We start from the raw sequence: 23,303 nt of genomic DNA on the forward strand, positions 1-23,303 counted from the left end.
GACCGCCCAGGGACCACTTTAACCTACGCAACCTGGTAAAGATTTCCCTCTAGATACAGAACCATTTTATGATGATGACTTGGGTCAGGAGGATTAATAATGAAAAACTCTTTTCTAAATAGATTCGACCACTACCACCCACTGCCGTCCAGTTGACTCTGACTCACAGCGACCCTATAGGACAGAGTAGAACTGCCCCATAGAGTTTCCAAGGAGCACCTGGTGGATTCGAACTGCCGATCTTTTGGTTAGCAGCTGTAGCGCCTAACCATTACGCCACCAGGGTTTCCAAAGGGACTAACCAAACCCAGTGCCATCGAGTCGATTCCAACTCATAGCGGCCCTACAGGACACAGCAGAACTGCCCCATAGAGTTTCCAAGGAGCGCCTGGCAGATTCGAACTGCCGACCCTTTGGTTAGCAGCCGTAGCACTTAACCACTAAAAAGGGACTAGACTGCTTAAAAACAATTCATAATTCTATTCCTCACTATCTCCCTCCTATACCTCAACATCCCTCTACAATCTCCTCCTCAGACGAGGTGGGACGTCACCTACACCTATTAAGGCATGATGATTTAACAGCTGAATTTATGAATACAGCTGGCCTGTTCAGCTGCAGTGGCACCGCAGTATCTCTGACAGACTAAAAGGCAAACACTCCTCTCCCCTGCACCGCACCTGCAGAAAAAAGCCAGATTACACCCAGAAACAGCAGTGAGTCCCTGCTAGACCAGCAGCAGCACCACGGCCAAACCATAGCTGTCACAGATCAGAGACTCGGCAAAGAGACCCCAGCTAAAAGGGACAAAATGGCTTGCTAACATGAGGCCAGGGAGCCCAGCAGGAAAATAGCAAAAGGGAGGTAAAGCGTCAGGCCAGAAATACATCCGAACTGTACAGTGCAGTTTCTCCAACAGCAACTATTTCTTGGACTCGGGGCTCGCTGCTCTCCTTTACCCCAGGACTCCAGATGAGTCTGAGCCTCATTCACTTAGCCACCCATATTCACAGAGCACTGGCTGCGGAGCCTGACATGGGACTACGATGACAGCCAGAACGGCACCCTTTGTCCTTTCCAAGGCCTCTAGCATCTGGCCCAGGCCACTGCGACCCATGCTGCCCCACTCCCCCTTGCCCTCCAAGCTCCCTTTCACCAGCCTCCTTGTTTCTTTTGGTTGCTCAAACCCGCCACATTCATTCTACCCACAGGTCTTTGCACATGACATTCTCCAGCCTGGACACTCTTCTTCCAGGTCTTCATGGCAGATCGTTCCAGTCTTAGTTCTCCTACAGATGTCACCCCCCTGGGCCTGGGACACCAGGGGCTGCTGATAAACCTCTGTGAGGGGAAGGCAGGAAGGGAGGTGATGAAATTAAAAATCATGCTCGGCCAGGTCAGGGAGGCCTCATGTATACCAGGGTTGCTTGGCTTGGCCAAGGAGACGCCCTGTCTACTAGGGTTGCCTGGCCAGGGTTCACCAGGGTTGCGTGGCCAGGATGCGGAGGACCCAGGTCTACCAGGCGCAATCGCAGGCTGTAACCTGCCCTTTGCTCAGCCCACGGGGACCATAGAGGTGCAAGCCCTGCCACTGGAACACGAGCCCCAGCCTTAGGGCTAGTGCTGGGCTCTGAAAGGCTCCTGCTGGCCCAGCTCAGCCCCATCCTCAGCTCTGGGCGCTCCTGCTGGCCGGCACTGCGCCCCTCTGCAGGAGTGCGCATTCCTGCCAGGGCAATCTGAATGAGGATGGGCCAGGAGGCCAGGCCACCTCCCACTGCCTTCCTGGGAGGGGTTAAAGACGCCCACAGCGGTGGTCAACATGTCACACACACCTAACTGGATTTGTTCCAACCAACCCAGGTGTGTCAAGTGGAAGTGTGCCATCCCCATGGTTATTACCCTGAAGAGACTTAACACAGCATGCCAGCTATCTCCTCCTACACTCTGGGAACCACTGAACAGAAAGGACAGTGCTTTTGAAAAGAAAGACCACTACCTTCAAATGTGGATTCTACATCCCAAAACACTGTAACGTGCAGCAAGTGTCAGAAGCAGCCATGCCTTTCAAAGGTCATCTCTAAGCCTGGCCATCGAAGCAGCACATAAATGTGTAGGTTATGTGTGCATGGCTGCCTGACTGAGGGAATGGGTAGGTCTCTAGGCTTTGTCCACTATTTCTACATATGGAGACCTCTGAAATTAGGCCTCTTCTCTTCTGGCAATGCTACACTGAAGAATACCGGGTAAACCAAACACTCCCTTCCTGGGATAAATGAATGATACATAAAAGATGCAAAGTACCTGAGCCAGACCCTCCCTTGCTCAGCACTGTGGTGGGGGATAGGGGAGCCCACCCAGTTACTGATGGAGCACTGCACACTCTAGGTGGATTTGCACGTGTGGGAGCTCTGGAGGCCTCGGGCGACAACCAGCCCAGATGTCCCTGGAAATAGAAAGGTAAGGCAGGCGTGAAGCCAGACATCCGTGAAATTACCATCCCATCAGCTCCTTCAATCATAATCATTAATTCATTACGTCTGCTTTATCCTACAGGCCCCCTGGGAATACATGCTACATTTTGACCAGTTACGGTATCTTAAAAATATAATCCAAACACGACCCAGGTCAACTTCTAACCTTACTCACCACTACAGCTTCAACTTAAACAAAGAAGCAGGAGGCCTTCCCGATTCTGAAGTGTATTCCGTATCACCCGAGAGACAGTGAGACAGGGGAGTAAGAAGGTTCTCTCACTGGAGTCCCTTGGTCCCTGGTTTGCGCCTCTAGTCCAACAATTCCCACAGGTGGCCATCACCACTGATGGGCGCGTCTGCCTCCAAAGCAAGCCCCACCTAGTCCTGCACTTGGCTCACAGTCGGCCACAGAAGCAGGGTGAGAACATGTATCAACAAAAGAAAGTGTAAGACCTCAGTGAACTGCACGGTCATCATCTCGCTAGTTCCCATTACCTACAGAAATCAGCAGTATTACCTCTTTCACAGATGAGGAGTGCAGGCACACTTGCCTGACATCACACAGCTATTAAGCAGTAAAGGCAGGATTTGAACCCAGGCCTCCTGGTATAGCCCAGGCTCTTAAACACTGTGTTACCCTTCTTCATCACAATTACCAAAACCAAATGCCTAGGCTTTTACATATATCACTGGTCCCTGAAATCATCACAGAGTGTATCTGTTAATCTACAATCTTGCTGCAAGTTGTCTTAATTAGAGGTATCAAAGAAATCACAAGAACACTCTGCTAACTGACAGAACTAGTCCTCAGCTCTCACAGGGGGTCTTTGTTGCATTTGCTACAATTATTAATTTGTCTTCCACTTGTCATTTACCTACAGTTTCAAAAGCAACCCAAAAACTAAACTAATGAAACTAACAGAACATTTACTAATGAAAGCCTTGTGAAAAAGTTTTCAAATAACACGCTATATTCAGACAATAACAGCTCAAGATATTGAACCAATTGCCAATTAGAGTTAAAAATTATGCACATAGTTAAAAATCACATCCTAGTATAATTTATCAAGATAAATTATAAGAGATTAAGTGGAGAACTGGGAAATACTCTTGGTAACCAAGTGCCAAGGAAGAGTGGACTGGCTAGTGAGCAACTTGGAACAGCTCACTCGACCTCTCTAGGCCTTCCCTAAAAAAGCAGCAAAGGGCTCCAGAAGCCCTTCCATATGCATTCTCCTTTCAAAATGATTCACCTTCCAGGGACTAAAGAATCTCAAGCATATTTCTTCAAGACTACACGTGTTTTCTAGAAGAGCAAGCGTGCTCATGTCAAAGATGGCAGAGGGAGGCTTGCTCAGTCAGTGGGCACAGGAGCACCAGGGTTCGTCAGTGTCTACCGCGTCTGGTAAGTACCAAGCGCAGGCTCCACCAGGGGCAGATGTCAGCATCTCCTCACCTTCAACAACATAGTAAGCAATATTAACAATAGCAGTTAACACTTCTAAGCATCTAGTATGTATGTGTGGGGCAGTGGTGGTTCAGTGGTAGAATTTTCACCTTCCATGCAGGGGACCCAGGTTCAATTCTCAGCCAGTGCACCTCATGGACAGCCAATGCCCATCTGTCAATGGAGGCTTCCATGTTGCTATGATGCTAAACAGATTTCAGCAGAGATTCCAGACTAAGATGGACTAGGAAGAAAGGTCTGGCGATCTACTTACAAGAAATCGACCAATGAAAACCTTATGGATCAAAGTGTCCTGATCCTGTTGTGCATGGGGTCACCATGAATTGGGGTAATTCTGTGGCAGCTAACAAGATGTATTAGGCAATGCTGTAAGTGTTTTACACTTATTAACTAACTACCTCTTCATTTATCAACGCTGTGAGATAGGTAACATTATCCCCATTTTACAAATGAAGAAACTGAGTAACCCTTGCCTGAGGTCAAAGAGATAACTGGACAGTGAGTGGAGAAGCCAAAATTCCAGTCTAGGCAGCCTAGCTCCAGAGCCTAGGCTTGTAACCACCCTCAGTCACAAGGAGGACACCCCAGCATAGCTGTGCCACTGAGAGCCATCCAACTGTCCTGGACCCTTCTTGTTAGACACACAGGCCAGGGCCAAAAACAAAGGGTCTCAGAACCCCTCAGCATGGGCTTACTGAGTTGCCCTACCACCCTCCAACACTCAGGCCTTCCCACCAGACACAGTTAACAGGGTGGGAAAGCAGTCAAAGTACCATTACTGGAAACCAAGCCCTTGTCATACACTGAGCTCTATGTCAGAACCTACCGCCTGGGTCATCAGGACTCAGGCTTCTGCGCGCAGCTCAGACCCTGAACAAACCCAGCCCCACAAGGTCCACTTTTCTTGGCAGTAACCTAAAACGAAAACTCTGGTACTGACAAGAGCTTTGCTTTAAAATGACTCTGGCACAGCTGGTAAGAACCCCCCAGTGCATTCCAACACCGGGCTAAAAAAACAGGCTGTTCTGATTATCAGAAATGGGCTTTAGGAGCCAGTACAGGCAAAACACCACCATCTGCTCTACATCACAGGTTAGGGAGAAAAACTCTTTAAAACTCATGTTTTAGGTACAGACACTACAATGATGATATATGCCAAATCGGATTCATCCCCAGGGATGGGAGAAACTTTACCTGTATGCCTGTCCTTTTGAAAGCAAGGACGACCAAATAACATCTTTTCCAGGCAGATGTTCAGTGACCCCCATTATTCCTGGTGCACACTGGGGTGTGGCCACTTCCACTTTTTAAGTTAACAAAGTACAGTTAAGGGGGACCACAAGTCTCAGCAGCCCCTCAGCCAGGGACGTCCCACAGGAGTCCCCGCCACCTCCAGGAGCCCACTTATGTGATCTGGGTGCCCAGTTAAGCCCCTTTCATGATGCTAGGCCTCAGGCCTGGAACTGAGGCCACCCAACAGCCAAGACCATACCCGCCCACCCCCAGCTCCGTTTCTTGCTCGTCCAAGCAGTGTGCAGTAAAGGCTAAGTAGATGCTCACCAGCCCAATAATCAGCACCTTCCAGCCACAAGCTGCAGCGCTGCATCAGCAGGCAAGAAACCTGCTATTTGCAACTTGTGGATGCTTCAGCAAGGAAGAGAGACCACAGCTCTCGGACCAGCACAGCCCAAGCTGGCATTCGCCAAAGCCACAGTGTACATTGGTGGGGATAATTAAAATTCCAGCTGCAGCTCTGCCACTGCATGACCTGTGGGGTAGGTTAATGACTTTGGGGCCCATCAGTAACCTCACGTTTAAATTCAGGAAGAAAGCCAGTTCCTGCTGAAAAGAAAGATAAGTGCCAATGGCTCTCTAGTGCTTCAGGCATCTCAGTGACAAGGCTGATATAAATCTGAAGTACCAGGAATCACAACTTATAGAAAATATGCAGTATCATATACTTACCAAAAGGCCTCCCTTAAAAATACGACGTAAAATATGAGGCTATAGCAATAATAATTCTGTTGGGGGAACAAAAAGGAATAATACATATTTATTAAAGGCTTCCCACCCCAGAGTCCCAAAACATCCACCATTCCTAATTGACAGTTTATGGCAGCAAGCAAAGCTGCCTAAAATGAGTGGGAAAGCCGGCAGAAGTACTGACTATAAAGACACATCTCCTGCCCTAAAGGCACTTGTGAAACGAGAAGGGTGCAGTCAAGATAATAAAGCATGTGTGGCACTCTCGATGGGCAATGACCAGTCTGGGTGGGTGGAGGAGGGAGCTCACAGACCACAGGAACTTATACTCATCACAGACGAGTTCACCAAAATTAGCAATTTTCAAAGAATTTAGACAACAAAGAAGAAATGACACCAAACCCAAGACTATTTCCCTGGTGATAAAAGTGGTAATTCACGATCTCGTGCAACCTCTAAAGCATCCTTTGAAAATAATTATCAGTGAATATTCCCAAATTATAGGAGACATAAAAGTCTGATTTATATCCGTACTGACCTGATCACAAACCTTTAAAGCTGCTTTAATAAAAAAAAAAGATATTAGAGTCTGGCTAGTTTGCTAATTTATGCTACATGCCTTTTTAAATTTTTACTATGAAATCTTCATAATACACAAAATAAAATAATGAACCTCATGTATCCATGAATCGGCTTCAACAACACATTTGGCCATACTTGTTGCCACCGTAATTTATGCCCCCCCTCCCCAAGACATACTATTATTTCATCCATAATATTTTTGTTGTTGTTGCTGTTGTTGTTGCTGTTGTTGTTAGGTACCGTCAACGTTGGTTCCGACTCATAGCAACCCTATGCACAACAGAACAAAACACGGCCCAGTCCTGTACCATCCTCACAATCATTGTAATGCTTGAGCCCACTGCTACAGCCACTGTGTCGTCTGAGTGCCTTCCAACCTGAGGGGCTCATCTTCCGGCACCATATCAGACAATGTTCCGCTGCTATTCATAAGGTTTTCACTGGCTAATTCTTTGCAGAACTAGACCACTGGGTCCTTCTTCCTAGTCCATCTTAGTCTGGATGCTCAGCTGAAACCTGTCCACCACGGTGACCTTGCTGGTATTTGAATACCAGTGGCATAGCTTCCTGCATCACAGCAACACACAAGCCTCCACGGTACCACAAACTGTCAGACACGTGGGGGATAAATATTTTAGCGATAAGGATTTAAACATAAAAAAAAAGTCAAAAGGCCATTATCACCGTTAATAAAACTAACAATGCCTTAATTTCATCTACTATCTAGTTCTTGTTCAACTTATCCCTAATTAAAAAAAAATAATAATAATTCTTGGTATATTTGTTCAATGTTTATAAACTCCTTAAAGGAAAACATAACATCTTGCTCATTTCTGCAGAGCCCAGCACCCAAATGATAACTTGTGTACATGGTAACTTGTATATTTCATGTTCATGGGATCATACAGTATTTGTCCTTTTGTAACTGACTTATTTCACTCAGCATAATGTTTTCAATGCCCATCCATGTCGTAGCGTGTAGAGGACTTCATTTCTCTTTATGACTGAATATAAGATGCACTTTTTTCACATTTTAGCATCTGAAATTAGGGTGCATCTTACAATCAATAATGTCAACCACTGTCGGCCCACCCAGGGTCATGATGTAACTGCTACTACCAGCATGTGTACAAACACGACATGCTAGCACTGAAATCTGTGGAATGCATGTCAATGGCTTGGAAGAAAATTCCAGAAACAACAATGGAGCACTCTTCATCCCTAGAAACCAAATCATCATGGGATGGGAACGGAGGACTTGATGAATTGGTAACTCAGGCAAAATTCTCCGAAGACTCGAAAGTAGGCTAACTCTACGTAGTTGCCAAGCTGTCTTAAAAGTCCAGAACCAATGGCTCTTAGTGCTTTTATGGATTTCTTAGGGAATGCTGCATCACCAACATTCTTCATAGCACAGAGGACAACTCTGTTTGAGAAGAACACAGGTAAGACATCCCTGAGTCAAAAGGTGATTCAGAATGGGGGCCTCTGAAAAAGTTTCAGGAGCACCTTACTCAAGTTTATTTCATTTATATTTTCCTTTTTACGTATCCACAGAGTGCTATATAGAAAAATCTATGTCTAATTAAGTCTAAAAGAACTTTTGCAATAACTAGAAAATAAAAATGTTAACTGATAAGAAAGCACTGTGTTACAGTTCAAGTGACAGTGTTTTTTCTTTTTTGGGGGTTAGTGGTATATAAAATAATGGTGTGCTTTACAATCAATCAATGGCATCTCAGGTTTTATGAAAAGGGTATATTCCAGACACAGGGGAAAATCAGTGATCATCAACAGACAGACAGCAAGACAAACCAAAAATGACAGGAAGACAAATAACTAGATGAGCTTGCTGTGGGCAGGGTGGGGCGGAGGGGGTGGACAGTGGAAGGTAGAAAGAGAGGAAAGGCAGGAGACCTTTAAAGGTTACAGGGTGAGAACTCAAAATGTAGGTCAACAGGAAAGCTCTTAAGGGTTCTGAGAAATGGCCACAACTAGGAGGTTTCAAGGTATCCCATACGGGGCCAATTAGCTTGCCATTCAAGGCAGCCATATAAATCCCCCAACAGCAAGCGTCACTACCACTTACCCAAATCCTGATAACAGGGTGCTTAATTTATGGGCAACACTAAAAAGCAGGCCTTTAATTTGCATCAGGTCCTCAAGTTCTCATAGAGTAACTTAACTAAGAAAGAGCAACCTTCAATTTAAAGGGTGTCATCATTCTAGAGATGCACTCTTTCAGGAAAAGAAAGTGCTCATTCCCTGGGCTGGACTCAGCAGAAATGCAGAGTTTGTGTTTGCAGGCCTTAAAATTGCCTATTCTCCACCGCCATGGAAGACATGCTACCCAATCCCACCAAGCATCTAATGACCCCTCATACATGCCAATGGCCTCGACGAAAAGCTGCTGGATGCTCTCACCTTGAGAACCAGGTTGTTGTTAGCTGCTGCCGAATCACCCCGACTCATGGCAGCCCCATGTGCGATGCAGCAAAACACTGCCTCCCCCTGCACCACCCCATGATCAGATATGGACTGCACATTGTGATCCACAGGGTTTTCTTCGATCATTGGGATCCATAGGGTTTTCATCGGCTGATTTTCACAAGTAGATAACTAGGCCTTTCTTCCTAGCCCTCTGAGTCTGGAAACTTGTTCAGTATCATAGCAACCCTCAAGTCTCCACTGACAGACATGTAGCTGGTGGCTGTGCATGAGGTGCACTGGCTGGGAATCAAACCCAGGTGTCCCACATGGGAGGTAAGAATTCTACCAATGAAGAATCACTACTTCACCTCCTGAAGTGGCTAGGGGCTATAAAGTCATGTCTTCATTTTAATTTCCACAAATACTATAGACCACCGAGCATCAACGTCACCCACATTACCAAGCACAACCTCTCTAAAGCCCTGGTTCAGGCATCTGACTCCCGTTTCCTGCAGGCATGAATCAACAACCCCTCTATTAAATCACAGTGGGAATCCCTATGCCAGAGCAGATGTATACCAGTAAGGATTCCTCACAAAATGACAGTGTACATGGAAGGCACCTGACAAAAGTGTGCCATGTGATTTAATGATCTGCTTAACAATAAACGGCCTGTCCAACCCAACTTAATGCCACATGAAATCAGATCAAAACCAAGAAATAAGAGCACTTCATAAGCTCATTCCACTGAGTCAATTAGCAAATTCTGCTGCAGGCACCTAAAGCAGTCCCGGGTCCACAGTAGGAGGGGGTATGGGTGCACATAACATTTTAACTAGCATGTGTACTCACATCATTCAAGAAACCTCGTGGATAAAGAACAGGAGAACCAAGGTTTCCTTTTGATGGAGGGGACGCTACCACTGAGCCAGATATAAAGATAAGAAAAGGCCATAACCTTCAGGAAAGAGAATAAACTTATTTATTTAGCCAAAGAAATGGAGGAATAGAGAGATCACCTAAGAGGTTAGACACAGGCTGAAACTGTGGCTGCATTTGAAGTAGAGTGTGTCGGGGCTCAAATGTCACCTTCTCAATGAGGCCTACGTGACCACCAATTTAACACCACAACCTGCCCCTCCACGCTACCTCCTAATCCCTTTTTCCTGCTTGATTGTTTCCATAGATAGTTCTTGCTGCCCTCTTCCACACTGTATCATTCACTTATCTTTATGGTTACTGTCTATCTCCCCAAACTAAAATCCAAGTTCCAGAGGGCAGGAATTTCATTTCTGCTGTGTTCTGGCATATTCCCAACTACCTATGCAGGTATCAAGAAATACTGAAAGAATGATGAAAGGGACAAGAGCCTGTTTTTAGTTCTGCTCCTGCCAGCGGAACAGCATCAGTACTGCTATCTTCGGTGAAGGCAGAGGCCAGGAGAACAAGTAACATAAAATAGTGCCTGCAGCAAAAGATAAAAATGAAGAAAAAGTAAAATGATCAACGCTACCATCAAAACACGTCTATGGCTGCATCTGCTCCAAATGCCTGCCAGGAACATTCGATGTGATGCAGCAGTGACAAGGGCACGGCCAGGGCAAGGAAGGGGCATGGGAATCGGAAGGAGGAAGGGCAGGCCATATTCTCACACCACAGGGCCAGCAGAAACCCTCAGGGCCTCAGGGTCTGGACAAACCCTACTGCCTCCAGAGGCCCAATGCAGATTTCTCCTCCGGTGTCCTTCTACTAGACAACCCTGGTGCTGCCACCAACTAGCTCTGTGACCTTGGGAAAGTTGCTTAACCTTTCTGTACTCAATTTCTTCCTCTGTAAAAATGGGAAAAGTAAAAGGGTTGCATGAGGAGCAAACGAGTTCATGTTTGTAAAGCACTTACAACTGGGCCTGGCAGTCAGTGGGTACTGTGTGTGTACTGAATTAAAGTTGAAATTCGTCCTCTCATGGGGGGCCACCCCAGACCACACAGAAAGGCAGTCCCCTCTATGAAGACAAAACCACAGACAGCAGAAAAACAAATGAAATCAAAGTTAACAGCAACTACAGCAGTAATTCTCAGCCCCCTGCCTCCCAGGGACATGTGGCCATATCTGGAGACTTTTCTGCCATCACAACTAGGCATGGGGATGCTGCTGGCATCTAGTGGGAGGAGGCCAGGGATGCTATTCAACACGCTACAGTGAAAGGAAAACCTCCACAACAAACTGCCAGGCCCAAAACATCAGCAGTGCTGAGGTTAAGAAACCCTGAACAAGAGCAACCACTATCCCCCCAATTACCCTTGTCCCTGTTAAATTGTGGGGCCTGATTTGGGCTTTGGAAATTCAATAACCCTATCAACAGCCGTCCTGCCACTTCTCCTCCCAAAGGATCCTGTGCAGGAAATGGCCCAGCAGGGGCAGGACCAGGTGGTGGAGAGGGACTGGCCTGGAGTGGATTTGTGTGCCCTATGGGAAGTACCCCTGGAAGGGAGGCAAAGGCGGAGTAGCTCACCAGGCCAGGCATCCCATTCTGCCTCCAGGCAGCCCCTCCTCAGGAAGACACCAGGCTCTCCTAACTCCAAAGCCTGTGACAGCTTTTTAAATTTAAGCCCATGAGTGAAACTCTATGTGACAGTTTCTTGGTTTTTTTCAAGTCCGGCCCTGATGAATCACTGCCATCTACATTTCAGCGGGCTAAGAAACTCAATCTGCATAAAGCGACACATGCTCCCGGGGCCAGAAACACTGCATGACTAAACCCAAAAGTGCCAAATGTTCCACAGGACGGGAGTGGCTAAAAGGAGTTTCACAGATCCACCTGCCCAGGGCCAGGGAAAAGCTGAGGTTTGAGATTAACAACAGGAAGGCAGAGGTCGCTCCACCAGGGAAGGACTTATTGGCCCCTTAGGCCCGGTTCATTTCCTAGAAATAAAAAGGTCTAAAAAGGAGAAAGTTTAGAGAGACTTTCTAAACTGGCAGATAAACTAAAGATACACACTGCAGGTACCTTCACACCTAGGGTTAATCCTTAATGTCAAGCACAGGGTCAAAGGTCTGGGAATCCTCACATTGATTAAGAAAGCAAGGTCAAGATCTGGCTCTGAGGTCAAAAGGTCACTGTCCACTGAGGAGCTCGTTCCAATGTGATTCTCAGTGGAGAAAATTCGTTGTCTGGCAGAGACTATCCTGGAACCCATCCAAGAGCTTGTTTGTGGAAGTGCCAAAAGGTCCTTAAAACCTCACCAAAAAGGTGATGTGGAGGCAAAAACCCAAGACTACAATGGTAGAGTGAGGACTCCCAACAGCAACTCAGAACCAAAGACTTAACTTAAGGGGAAAAGTGATCTTTTAGGCCATGTGAGACCTAGTCAACACCCGGTTCAATCCAAGGGGCCCATGTACAGAAGTAATCCTCAAAATGTTCAACAACTACCATATATGGGCACTGGGCAGGGTCCAAGAGGCCCCTGCAGTGGCAGGTTTCAACCCTTCAGTTGTTGACCATGGGAAGGGATCCCAAGGGAAGGCCTGGGCAGCTGCGGGGAGGAGGCACTACAGGGTTGAGAGAGCGGTAATTTATTTCAACAACCAGTATGGAAGTGTTCACTATTGAAAACTGCATGGCATGTTTCCACCTGGACATTCGCCCTGGCCTATGTCTCAGCCTCATCTGTCCAAACAAAGCAGCCAGACAGGCTCATGGGAGCCTCAGGGGGCCAGGCAAACCCCAAGAACAAACAGACAAAAGGGGTTTTATCAGTTCTGGATGTCTTCTCTTGCACATAGGCCAGCTAGCAGGCTTCACAGGTTTTCCCAGGAATAACATGCCTCCTTTCCGGGATCTCACCCAGAATGGCACAGTAAACTCCTGCCTGTGCCTAGCCGGCCTCACCAGCTACCCCCATTGCCTTCCACTAAGCCAAATGCCTCTTGATTTGCTATAAGTTAGGCAGGTAAGGATTCCCTGCTTTCACAAAGAAATGAACATCTCTCAAACTGACTTCCCTCTCACCAAAGCTCAGAGAAACATGAAAGGCAACAACAAGAAATGATGCACATATGTCCTTTTCTTCCCCCAAAATCATTTTTTACTACCTCTCAAAGATTTCCTCCTCTGATCCAAATAGGAGGCCTGCTGCTCACCAAGAGCTAGAGCAGACTGTGTGGAGCAAGGGAAAATGAAGAAAATCAAAGACACAAAGGAAAGATTAGTTCAGAGGACTAATGGACCACAACTACCACAGCCTCCACCAGACTAAGTACAGCACAACTAGATGGTGCCCGGCTACCACCACAGGCTGCTTTTACAGGAATCACAATAGAGGGTCCTGGACAGAGCTGGAGGGAAATGTAGCACAAAATTCTAACTCACAAAAAAAGACCAGGCTTACTGGTCTGACAGGGACTGCAGAAACCCCAAAAGTATGGCCCCCAGACACCCTTTTAACTCAGTACTGAAATCACTCCTGAGATTCACTCTTCAGCCAAAGATGAGACAGGCCCATAAAACAAAACGAGACTAAATGGGCACACCAGCCCAGGGACAAGGATGAGAAGGCAGGAGGACACAGGAAAGCTGGTAATAGGGAACCCAAGGTCGAGATGGGGAGAGTGTTGACACGTCATGGGATTGGCAACCAATGTCACAAAACAGTATGTGCATTGTTTAATGAGAAACTAATTTGCTCTGGAAACCTTCATCTAAAACATGATAAAAAAAATTTCAATTAAAAAAAAAAAAGAAGGGTGGAGAATTTTACAGAGGACCTGAAGCTGCCACAAAACCTTCAATTAGGTCTTCCTCCTCCTCTCCCAACTCCTGTACCACCTACCTAGGTATGACAGAGCAAGCTGACCCCACTCTGGGTACAGCCTCTTCTTTTTCATTTTTGCTGAAGGGTTAAGAGAAGACCTCATTATTTTTCTACTGTTTATCAGTCACAATCTGTTTCCATTATGTCTGACCACCTGGATGGAGGCAGCCACGACATAACTCCCGAAATAGGGAAACTATTTTCTTTAAAGAGTTTATATCACAGTGCCATTTGTGAGACTCTTTGCCTACACACAGTTGCTGGGTTTTTTCCCTCCACTTACTGCCCTCCCTATCTCAACTTCAGACTCTCGTTTCAAATGGAATTTCTTTAAACTTCAAACTGATTATGGGTAGCAGGGGCTAGCCTGAGTTCACATCTTTGCATCCCATGGCAGATATCCTCTCAAGTCTGCTGAGCCCATAAAGTCACATGGCAGCCTCAGGCTCAACCTCAGACCACATACACTAGCAGTAATTACAGCCATCACCTTCATGACAGGAGGAAGAGCTGGAGGAGCCCAGAGGAACTGGGCAGGGAGAGGAAGCCAGGGCTACCTTCCCCACCACAGGTATCACATTTGGGAGGTATCCACCATAACACTTCCAACTCTTTCTCCAACCAGCCAAGGTCACATATATCCTCCCACTTTCATGTTTGTTGCCTACCTGAGGGCACAAGAGAGTACAGTGTCGGGATGGTTCAAAGAGTCAGTCCTCAACGGGAGGCAAGGGTCATAGTATAATCCCCAAGTGAACCAGTGAAATCAACCTTGAAGGTATGGATGAGGGATAAAAACTGCCCAAAGTGAGACATCAGCAATTTTCCAGGATCAAGAAAACATTTAAATACCTGGCTCACTGTATTCTCAAGCGGATATTTAGGCTTTTCTTTTTTATTATTTTTTTTGTTGGGATGGCTGGTTGGTTTTACTGCTGTTTTGAGGTACCATTTTTGCAGTGCCTACTATTTGTCAGCACCTTCCAAAGGCATTTAATCCTCAAAAAAGACCACAAGGTAAAAATGATTGCCCTCACAGTAAAGGTGAGGAAACCAGCTCAGAGAGCTCAATAAATTAATAAAAGCCATTAAGCTGAAAGGGGTAGAAAGCTACGTCTCACTCTGTGCTGCAAAATTGGATTTCTGCCATTTACTTTCATTGAATGTCTACTATGCAGCTCAAAAAGCATGACTGGTTCCCTATGAACCTACGAGCCACCTTGGTGTTCAGAGCCTCTACAATTTAGGCCCAAATTCCTTTTCCAGTTTTACATCCTGTTGTTTCCCTACACGTATACCATGTTCCAGCCCCTCAGTGTTCCAAAAACACTCCCATCCCTTCCTCCTCAAATGCTTTCCTACAAGATTATACCCAAGTTTTCCTCTATCCTTGGACTGTCGAGACCAGGGACTTCAGGACCTGGGACTGTGGCCAGCTCAGCTGAGGAAGGCTGGTGTCACCTGGGAAAGTGCTCCTGAGGCTGCTTGGGCCCTTGGTCAGTTCCTTCGGCTAACACTTCTCTTACCTCCCAAGGTGGTGCAGAGCTCAGGCAAGGAGTCTTAGGCTTGACACACTGCATCAAAAGTACCATTTCAGTAGAGATTCTTCATATACTGGAAAACCCTTCCCTTTCTATCCTAAACAGCCTCATTTCACCCAGAGGCAGCTTCATTTCAATGGAAAGTCCTCTCTTCTGCGGATCTATCCACTGCCAACATACCAAGGCCCAGGGGAGACTTAACATGATTAAATTTTTAAGGCATTTAAGAAGCTCAAAGGAAAAGCATCCTTGGAGTGCAAACCATCAATTTAGATGTAAAGAGCAAAATATGGGGGGAGGTCTAGATAAATGTAAATGAAATGTAATTGTAAACAACATCGTGTATAAATTACTTCAGCACACACACTCCCTCTGAACCTCAGTGTCAAGAGTCCTGAGCAGGAGAGCAGGGTATGGAGGACTGCTGGCACTCACTCCTGTCTAGTTGACGAAATCTGCAATCTGAGGTGAGGTGGCTTTCTGGGGTTTGCCAAATGGAGAATAACAGTTCTGAGATGAGTTAACAGGCAGGGCACACAATGACAAGCCCGTGCTGGGCTGCTGAAGCAGCAGAAATACTAGTCAAGCTCCCGCCAGACAATTCCCAAAAGCCTACTACTGAAGCCTGGTACCTCTGAAAAACCTTGAGAGGCAGAGAAATAGTCTAAATACGGGATTAGACCCCTGACTCGTATAGTATGAAACAAGAAGTATAGCTCCACTCTTATCTAAAAAAACTAGCTAGTATTTAAACTCTGCCTTTGCATACCATATTATCTTTTTATACCCACACTTTATAAGCTAAATAAACCACATATTTCCTTTAATCATGAGGATGAACTAAATTTGGAGAGATTTTCTAGTCCCCAAATCCAAGGAAATAATTCAGGAGGAAAAAAGGCTATATCGTTTCCCTATAGATTAGAATATTCACGACAGCAGGGTTCTATTCATCCCCTCCAGGAATGTCTTAGAGCTTCGTCTCTTTGCATCAGGGTCCACCACACTAAGTGAATGTCTTCTGTAGCAATGTGAAAAACCTATTGCATTTACACACCTCTTCCTCAACCTGCAAACCTCTAAACCACTCTAAGGGCTAGGATTAAATTTTATGGTTAGTTGACAGAACAGAATATCCCAAATTGCCAATCCATGTGTAATTGTTCATTTCTGCCACTTGTTTCTACACGGTCTCTGTACCTTCCTACTGCCACCAGGCCATACCACAAGCAGTTTCTGGATTTGTTTTTCAACTAAGAATCACGCTTCTGAGGTCAACATGGCAGACCCCTCAAAAACTATACACCAGCTGAAGTCTACCAGTGAGGTCCCAGAGGAACCAGCCTCTCCAATGCCAATGTAGGGCTATTTCTGTTTCTGATCACACATACAGTTCTAACGTAAGTGGCAAACCAAGAAAAGAGAAAGACCAAGTCTGGCTTATTTGTTCGGATTTCCTTTGCACGGAAGACAAAAAGCTTTGCCAGGTCCCACCAGCACACTGTTCCATCAGGACCTGCCAAGGCACAGGCTACTGGGAAAAAAAATGTTTTTAACAGTCCAGTTAAACATGATCGTAGTCTCCAATGGCTGCACTGCTTCACTGGCTTGCGCTGCCCTTTACCATCTGATTTAAGAATAAGGGGACTTCGTGTAAATATACAATGGCTGCCCTGCATTAAAAAGAAATGGAAAAAATAGAGCTAAGAGTACAATGTCAGCTCAGATGCAAGCTAGGATAATTATGCTCTTGGAGAAACTGTTTTCACTTCTGTCCCTCCAGGTAATGCAAGCCCATGAAATTTATCAAGAATTTATGCCATCAAAAAAAAAAATCTTTTTTTTTAAATTATAATACCTTTAGCTGGGAAGGAAGCAAGCAAGCAAGGAAACCTCTTAAGCAACAGAACCTCAGCCTTAACATTAAGAGTCTGACTGACTCCAGGGTTGAAACCTGCTAATCTACAATTATTCCCTTTTGGCTTGATCCAGGATACCATTCCCTTGTTCCAAGCCAGCCTGCAATTCAAGCGCGCCCTGGTTCACATCCCCTAACTCAGAATTCCCTGGGTCTACTGTGACAAGGAAAGTCACAGTAATGAGAGTTACAGGATTTGGGGAAAGAACATTGCTTTCGAAGCCTATGAGCCATTAACAATCAACAAGCAGCACCAGTGGAGAGGTGCAGGAGCCCGAAGAAGCCTGACACACCTCCTTCTCTGCCGGCGCCTGGCCGCAGGACCAGCCGCTCAGGCTCCTAGGCGCTCCATTTCTCCCAGCCCCGGGGCCGGGGACGCTGAGAAGGTGTGGAGTGGTCCACACAGTTCCCACGGCCCTATCATTTGGCCCTTGGTGCTTTCTTAAAACACACGCCGAGAAAGGAGACCTATCCCAGCAAAGCGACAGGAAACGCGGCTGGGAAAAGGTGCAGGGGGGCCCGGACGGCCAGCGGCGGGATGGAGCCCTGGGTGCCAAGTTAGCAGAGGGTAACGCCGAGGCTTCCGAAGAAAACGGCGGCCGCCCCAGGCCGAAGGGTAATGTCCGTGACAGGCCTCGCGCGGGGGACAGCGGCTCTGTGGCCCTCTGCTTACAAGCCGGGGTGTCTGTTTTATTTGGCACCAGCTGGGCTGTCCCCTCGAGACGAAAGGACAGAGAAGGGGGCAGAGACCCAGACCCCTCTCTGAGGGGAGGACGGAGGAATGAGGGTGAGAATGTGTTGCCGCTGGTTAAAGAAGGCTGAAAAGAAACTCTCAGACTCCTCTGTCCAAATCTACAAGACACGTTGGGAAGGCGACCGCCTCCCCTTCCTCTCCCCACCCCTACCCGTTCCACCGAGGAGATGGGGCTCCGGCAAGCGGCCAAGAACCAACTTCGGATGTGGGGGGCAGAACGGGGAGGGACGTCAGCCCGGGGACCCGAGAGGAAACTCGACGCTCCCTCGGGCTTGCGCTGGCCCTGTCGCCCCTCCAGGAGCCCCCGCCGAGCCGCGCAAGGGCCGATTGCGCCCCGGACCTGGGAAACTGAGGTTCAGACCGCGCGGCGAGCGCGGGCCGGGGGATGCGGGACTTTCTCCGGGGAGAAGAGTGTGGAGCCGGCGGACACCCGGATGCCCCGCAGCCACCCCGAGGGGTTTGCGACGGCGCAGAGGGAGCGCCAGGAGCTCGCAGGCTCGCAAGGAGGAGGCGACGGCGGGCAAGGCAGCGTCCGGAAGGGCCCGGGGAGCGCTCCCGCCAGCGCCGAGCCCCCGAGCGAGCGCGAGGAGCCGGGCCGCACTCACCTTCCTGCCGGCGCCAGCGCCGCCCGCGCCCCCGGCCAGCGCGGAGCCACCCCCCGAGTACATGTAGTAGGCGATGCCCAGCACCCAGAGAAAGGCGAAGCAGAGCAGCATCCGCGAGCGCCGCCGCATTCTCCCGACCCCCGCGGGCTCGGCCGCCGGCTGCTCCGAATGCTGCCTGAGCGGCCGCCCGGACTCAGCGGCGCGAGCCAGAGGGCGGGGGCGCGGGGCGGGGCGGCGGCGGCTCCTCCTCCAGTCTTTCTGCTCCGCACCCTGAGCCGGCGCAGACGCGGCTCGTCCCTCGCGGCGCAGGGCACGGAGCTCCTCCCCAGGCCGGCGGCCGCGACCGCCCGAGCAGGAAGCAGCCGGCTTCGGAGGCGGTGAGCCGGGTCAGGGAGCAAAGGGCGACCAATCCGCGGCGGCGATGGGGACTGGGGCGCCGGGCCGGGAGGCGGGGCGAGCCGCGTCTCCATGGCGGCAGCAAGCCGGGCCTCCACCGGGAAGGCCTCCGCGCTTCCCGCCGCCCCGCCCCGCCCCGCCCCGCCCCGCCTCGCCTGCGGGCTCCTCCCCGTCGGACGCCCGCCCGCCTTTCCTCGCCGGCCTCCGCGCCGCCGACCTGCCCCGCTTCGTGAGTGACAGGTGGCTGCCCCGGGACCGAGAGAGCGCGCGCACGTGCGCACACACACGCGCACACACGGACAGTCGCAGCCGCGTTCACGGTGGCAGTGGTGCCTCGGCGCTTCTCTGCCCAGACTGTCACGTCTTAGTCTTCGGTCTTTGAGTCTTCAGACCTTTAAAAAACCAAAACCAAACCAAACCCACTGCCCTTGAGTCAATTCTGACTCGTAGCGACCCTACAAAGCTTCCCGGTATTGGCCAAATGTCCCGAGTTTTTTGGTGGTGTAGCCACCACCACCATCCCGACTTTGCTGCCGCTTACAGTCTTCTTACTATTTTGCAGGAAAATATTCCTGATCTCCATGTGTTAATTTTTGTTTGTTTTGGGGCAGAGGTGAGACCTTAAGGTAGAAACTGAGAAGGTAATTTTCAAAGGAATGTTTTGGGGAATGAATGGAGCTCATGAAAGCGGGATTTTTTTCTTAACGAATATGGAATGAGGAAGAAGTAACCTCGATATATATAAAAAGCATTCTTTCTCTTTCAGAGATTTCATTCTTAGAAGAAGAAAGAAGTGTTAGCACAATAAAGCATCTTTAAAAATGCAGGAAGACAGATCTGTCTGACAGAATCTAACCTTGAGTATGTCTTTGCTATGTGAAAAATTTCCCATGTTCCGAAGGAGGAAATAAATGTTACTTAGCACATATAACTATAAAAGTGATTTCAGTAGCCTCCCAGTCTAGAGGATAATGGCAGCTGCCTGAATCCAAATCCACACACATCCTCAACAACAACAAAAAAAACAAAGCTTTCAACACTATTAGGAAACAACGTGGTGAACTGAGCTTCAAAGTACTTCTTAAGTAGGGGGTGGGGGGAAGATACCATTTTCCAAGAGAAATTCTTCCACTGCTGTTAAGGTCTTAAAGGAAGCACAGACTCTCTCCACCACTGTGAAGAGAAAAGGAACCCCGGTGGCACAGTGGTTAAGAGCTTGGCTGCTAACCTTAACGTCTACAGTTTGAATCCATCAGCCACTCCTTGGAAGCCCTATGGGGCAGTTCTATTCTGTCTATAGGGAGAGCTATGAGTCGGAATCAACTCAAAGGCAACAGATTTGGTTTATGAAGAGAAAATCCAACACCAAGAACTAAAAACTAAACACAGGTCACTTGACTGTTGGAGGGAAGAGGTTTGAAAGAGAACAAGATGGGGTAACAGCCTTGCAGAAGCCTTGCAGAAGCCTTGTTTCTGGGGGAAGAAAATTAGATAAATAGAGAAAGGGTAATGCCCGTTGGAGGCCTGGAAATGAAGGGGAAAACAGAAGTAAGAAGGGAAAATAAAGAGCCTGCAGAAATACGGAACAAATTCAGTGGTACCTAACAACAACAACACGTCCCAAACACCAACATTATCTATTAAAAACTGCACTCTCTAGACAGATAAAAGAGTACGCTCTTGAAGGAACTAATCTGCCCTTGAAAATTACCTTCTAAGTTTCTAAGGCCCCTGCCCAAAAATAAATTAGGCAGAGAACCCTGCCCCCAAAAAGCTTACTAACAGAAAAATCAAGTCAACTGCATACAGAGCTACTGAAAAAGGAAAATAGAAAATTAATTACATTTCTGCTGAAGAAAGAGTGAATCATAACATTTCGGCTGATGAAAATTTTTTGCGACCCCCCCCAAAATGTTTTCAAACAAGAAAATTTGAACACCACACATCCAACTGAATGAATTATCATGAAGCATATATTTGGACTATAGATATATCTTATACTCGTATATACACACACATATATAACATATCCACCTAGAATCAAATTCAATGAGAAATGTAAAAACTAAGACTGGACAAAAAAAATAGAAATGCAATAAGCGTTGATCAAATTCAGAAAAGAAACTGAAAATAAAAACAAAATTATCTCAGAAACAAGGAATAGTTATAAGGTGCCCAAGGGAGAATAAATTCAAAGGAAAATGTGTAAAAAGGTATTGAATAATGGCAAAAAAAAAAAAAAACAATTAAGACATTGAAAAGAAGATGAAGAAAGGGGAAAATTCAGAGAGAAGTGGTTGAAGTGTGGGTCTGGAAAGAAGGACCAAGATGTGTATAACTGAAGCTGCTATAGAGGAAACACCAAATCATTGGACAAAATTAGTATTAAAACTATAATCCCAGAAGATAATCCAGAAATAAGAGAAAATATAAATCTATATATGCAAAGTATCTTCCAGACCTGGAATTAATCAACTCCAAAACATATCTTACTAAAAGATGATTTATTAGGTTTAAAAGGCAAAAAGATTGACTTACTTATAAGGGTAAAAATACAGACTGGCACCAGACTTCTTGAGAGCAACATATAGAACAAGGCAACAGTGGAGCAGTATTTAGAAGAAACAAACTCAAGGAAAGAAAGTACCAGCCAAGGGTTTTCTATCTGTCCAATCTGTTCTTCAAGTATCCAGGCTGTAGAAAAAAGGATGCAAACTGAGTACAGAATTCCAAGAATACTGTACATACAGACCTTTTCTGAGGAGTCTTAGAGAATGCACTTCCTCCAGTCAAGAGATAACCAAGGAAACCAGCAAAAGGAGAATGTTTACTATATTTAATTGGTAGGATAATAATATGTACACATTAAAATTCCTGACAAAGTAGAACAGGTGCAACTAAAAAATTGAAGAAGAGAAAAGGGAACATAAAACTGACAGGATATTAAAAGGTTAAGAAAGATAAAAAGAATTAAGGGCAATATAAAAGTTTAACCACTAAAACCAAATATAAACATTCCAAACTACTAAAATAATTTTATTTTAAATTAGAAAATAATATACACCAAATACAGATAGCAACACAATAAATATTTTCTCTCTAAAGAGCAGGAGCTGTAAATCCTCATACAGTGCCAAGAGAATAAACCAAAGAGCATTAAATGAACCAATCCATCGCCATCGACTCACAGAAACCCTATAGAACAGAGTAGAACTGCCCCACAGGGTTTCCAAGGAGCAGCTGGTGGATTGGAACCATCAACCTTCTGATTAGCAACCAAGGTCTTAACCACTGTGCCACCAGGGCTCCAAAAGAGATGAAGAAAAAAATTATAGCTAAAAACTTCACCTCTCAATGAAGACATACCTGTTCTATCAGTTAGAATTTGATCAGACAATCAGAACCATCGTTAATGACATAGAATAAAGGCTGTATTATAGGGATTCGATCTTGTCCCATGTGGGAGCTGGTGAAAAAGCCTGTGGAGGTCTTTTTCCAGTGTGCGTAGCAATAGGTCTGAAGCCACCGTCGGTTGGCAGCCCTGGCAGTCAAGAGAAAAGCTAGGTGAAAAGTAGGGAAGTGCAAGGACAGAGTAGAAACTGCAAGGATAAAACACACTCTATTAGAACAAACTGGGATCCACGTGGACAAACAGTTTGATGGTGCAGTGACCAACAGCAGAAGCGAGAATCCTTCAGCACAGGCCTGCACAGGCGCTTGGCCCAGAACTCAGAGCTGAAGGAGGAGCTCTCGAGAGAACCGAAATTGCTGGGGACTGGATGCAGCCCCCTACCAAGGTAAGTGAGCAAGTCAGTCGTGTGTGAGCTGCAGTGGAGCCTAGGTCCTGTATTCCTTTTGAGTATGGAAGCTAATACTGCACTTCTGTATTCCACATCTCACACAAATTTCTCTAGGAGCCAAGTCCTATTGCCATATTGACAGGCGTCTTAGTTTGCTAGTGCTGCTGAAACAGAAATACTACAAGTGGGTGGTTTCAAATAATAGAAATTTATTTTCTCACAGTTTAGGAGTCTCGAAGTCCAAATTTAGCATGTGGATTTAAGGGGAAGTCCATCCTTCTTTATTCAAGCTTCTGTTGTTGTTCGTTGCCATCAAGTCAGTTCTGATTCATAGCGACCCTGTATGCAAAGGAATAAAACAATGCCCAGTCCTGCTCCGTTCTCACAATTGTTGCTGTGCTTGAGCCCATCATTGCAGCCACTGTATCAATCCATCTCCTTGAAAGTCTTCCTCTTTTTTGTTGACCCTCCACTTTACCTGGCATGATGCTTTTCTCTAGGGACTGCTCCCTCCTGATGACTTGTCCAAAGTACGTGA

The 23,303-nt window shown here is 46.8% G+C and overlaps 1 protein-coding gene across 1 annotated transcript in view; it reads right to left on the reverse strand.

Moving 5' to 3' along the window:
- The window catches only part of GALNT2 (polypeptide N-acetylgalactosaminyltransferase 2), a 269,778-nt gene extending 250,989 nt beyond the window's left edge, over window positions 1-18,789 (reverse strand). The window contains exon 1 of the mRNA XM_049868655.1: window positions 18,570-18,789. Coding sequence (XP_049724612.1) covers window positions 18,570-18,698 — 129 coding nt within the window. The 5' untranslated portion in view covers window positions 18,699-18,789. The remainder of the gene's footprint in view (window positions 1-18,569) is intronic.
- Between the last annotated feature and the right edge of the window lie 4,514 nt (window positions 18,790-23,303).

Source organism: Elephas maximus, chromosome 24 (assembly GCF_024166365.1).
Source record: "Elephas maximus indicus isolate mEleMax1 chromosome 24, mEleMax1 primary haplotype, whole genome shotgun sequence".
NCBI lineage: Eukaryota > Metazoa > Chordata > Mammalia > Proboscidea > Elephantidae > Elephas > Elephas maximus.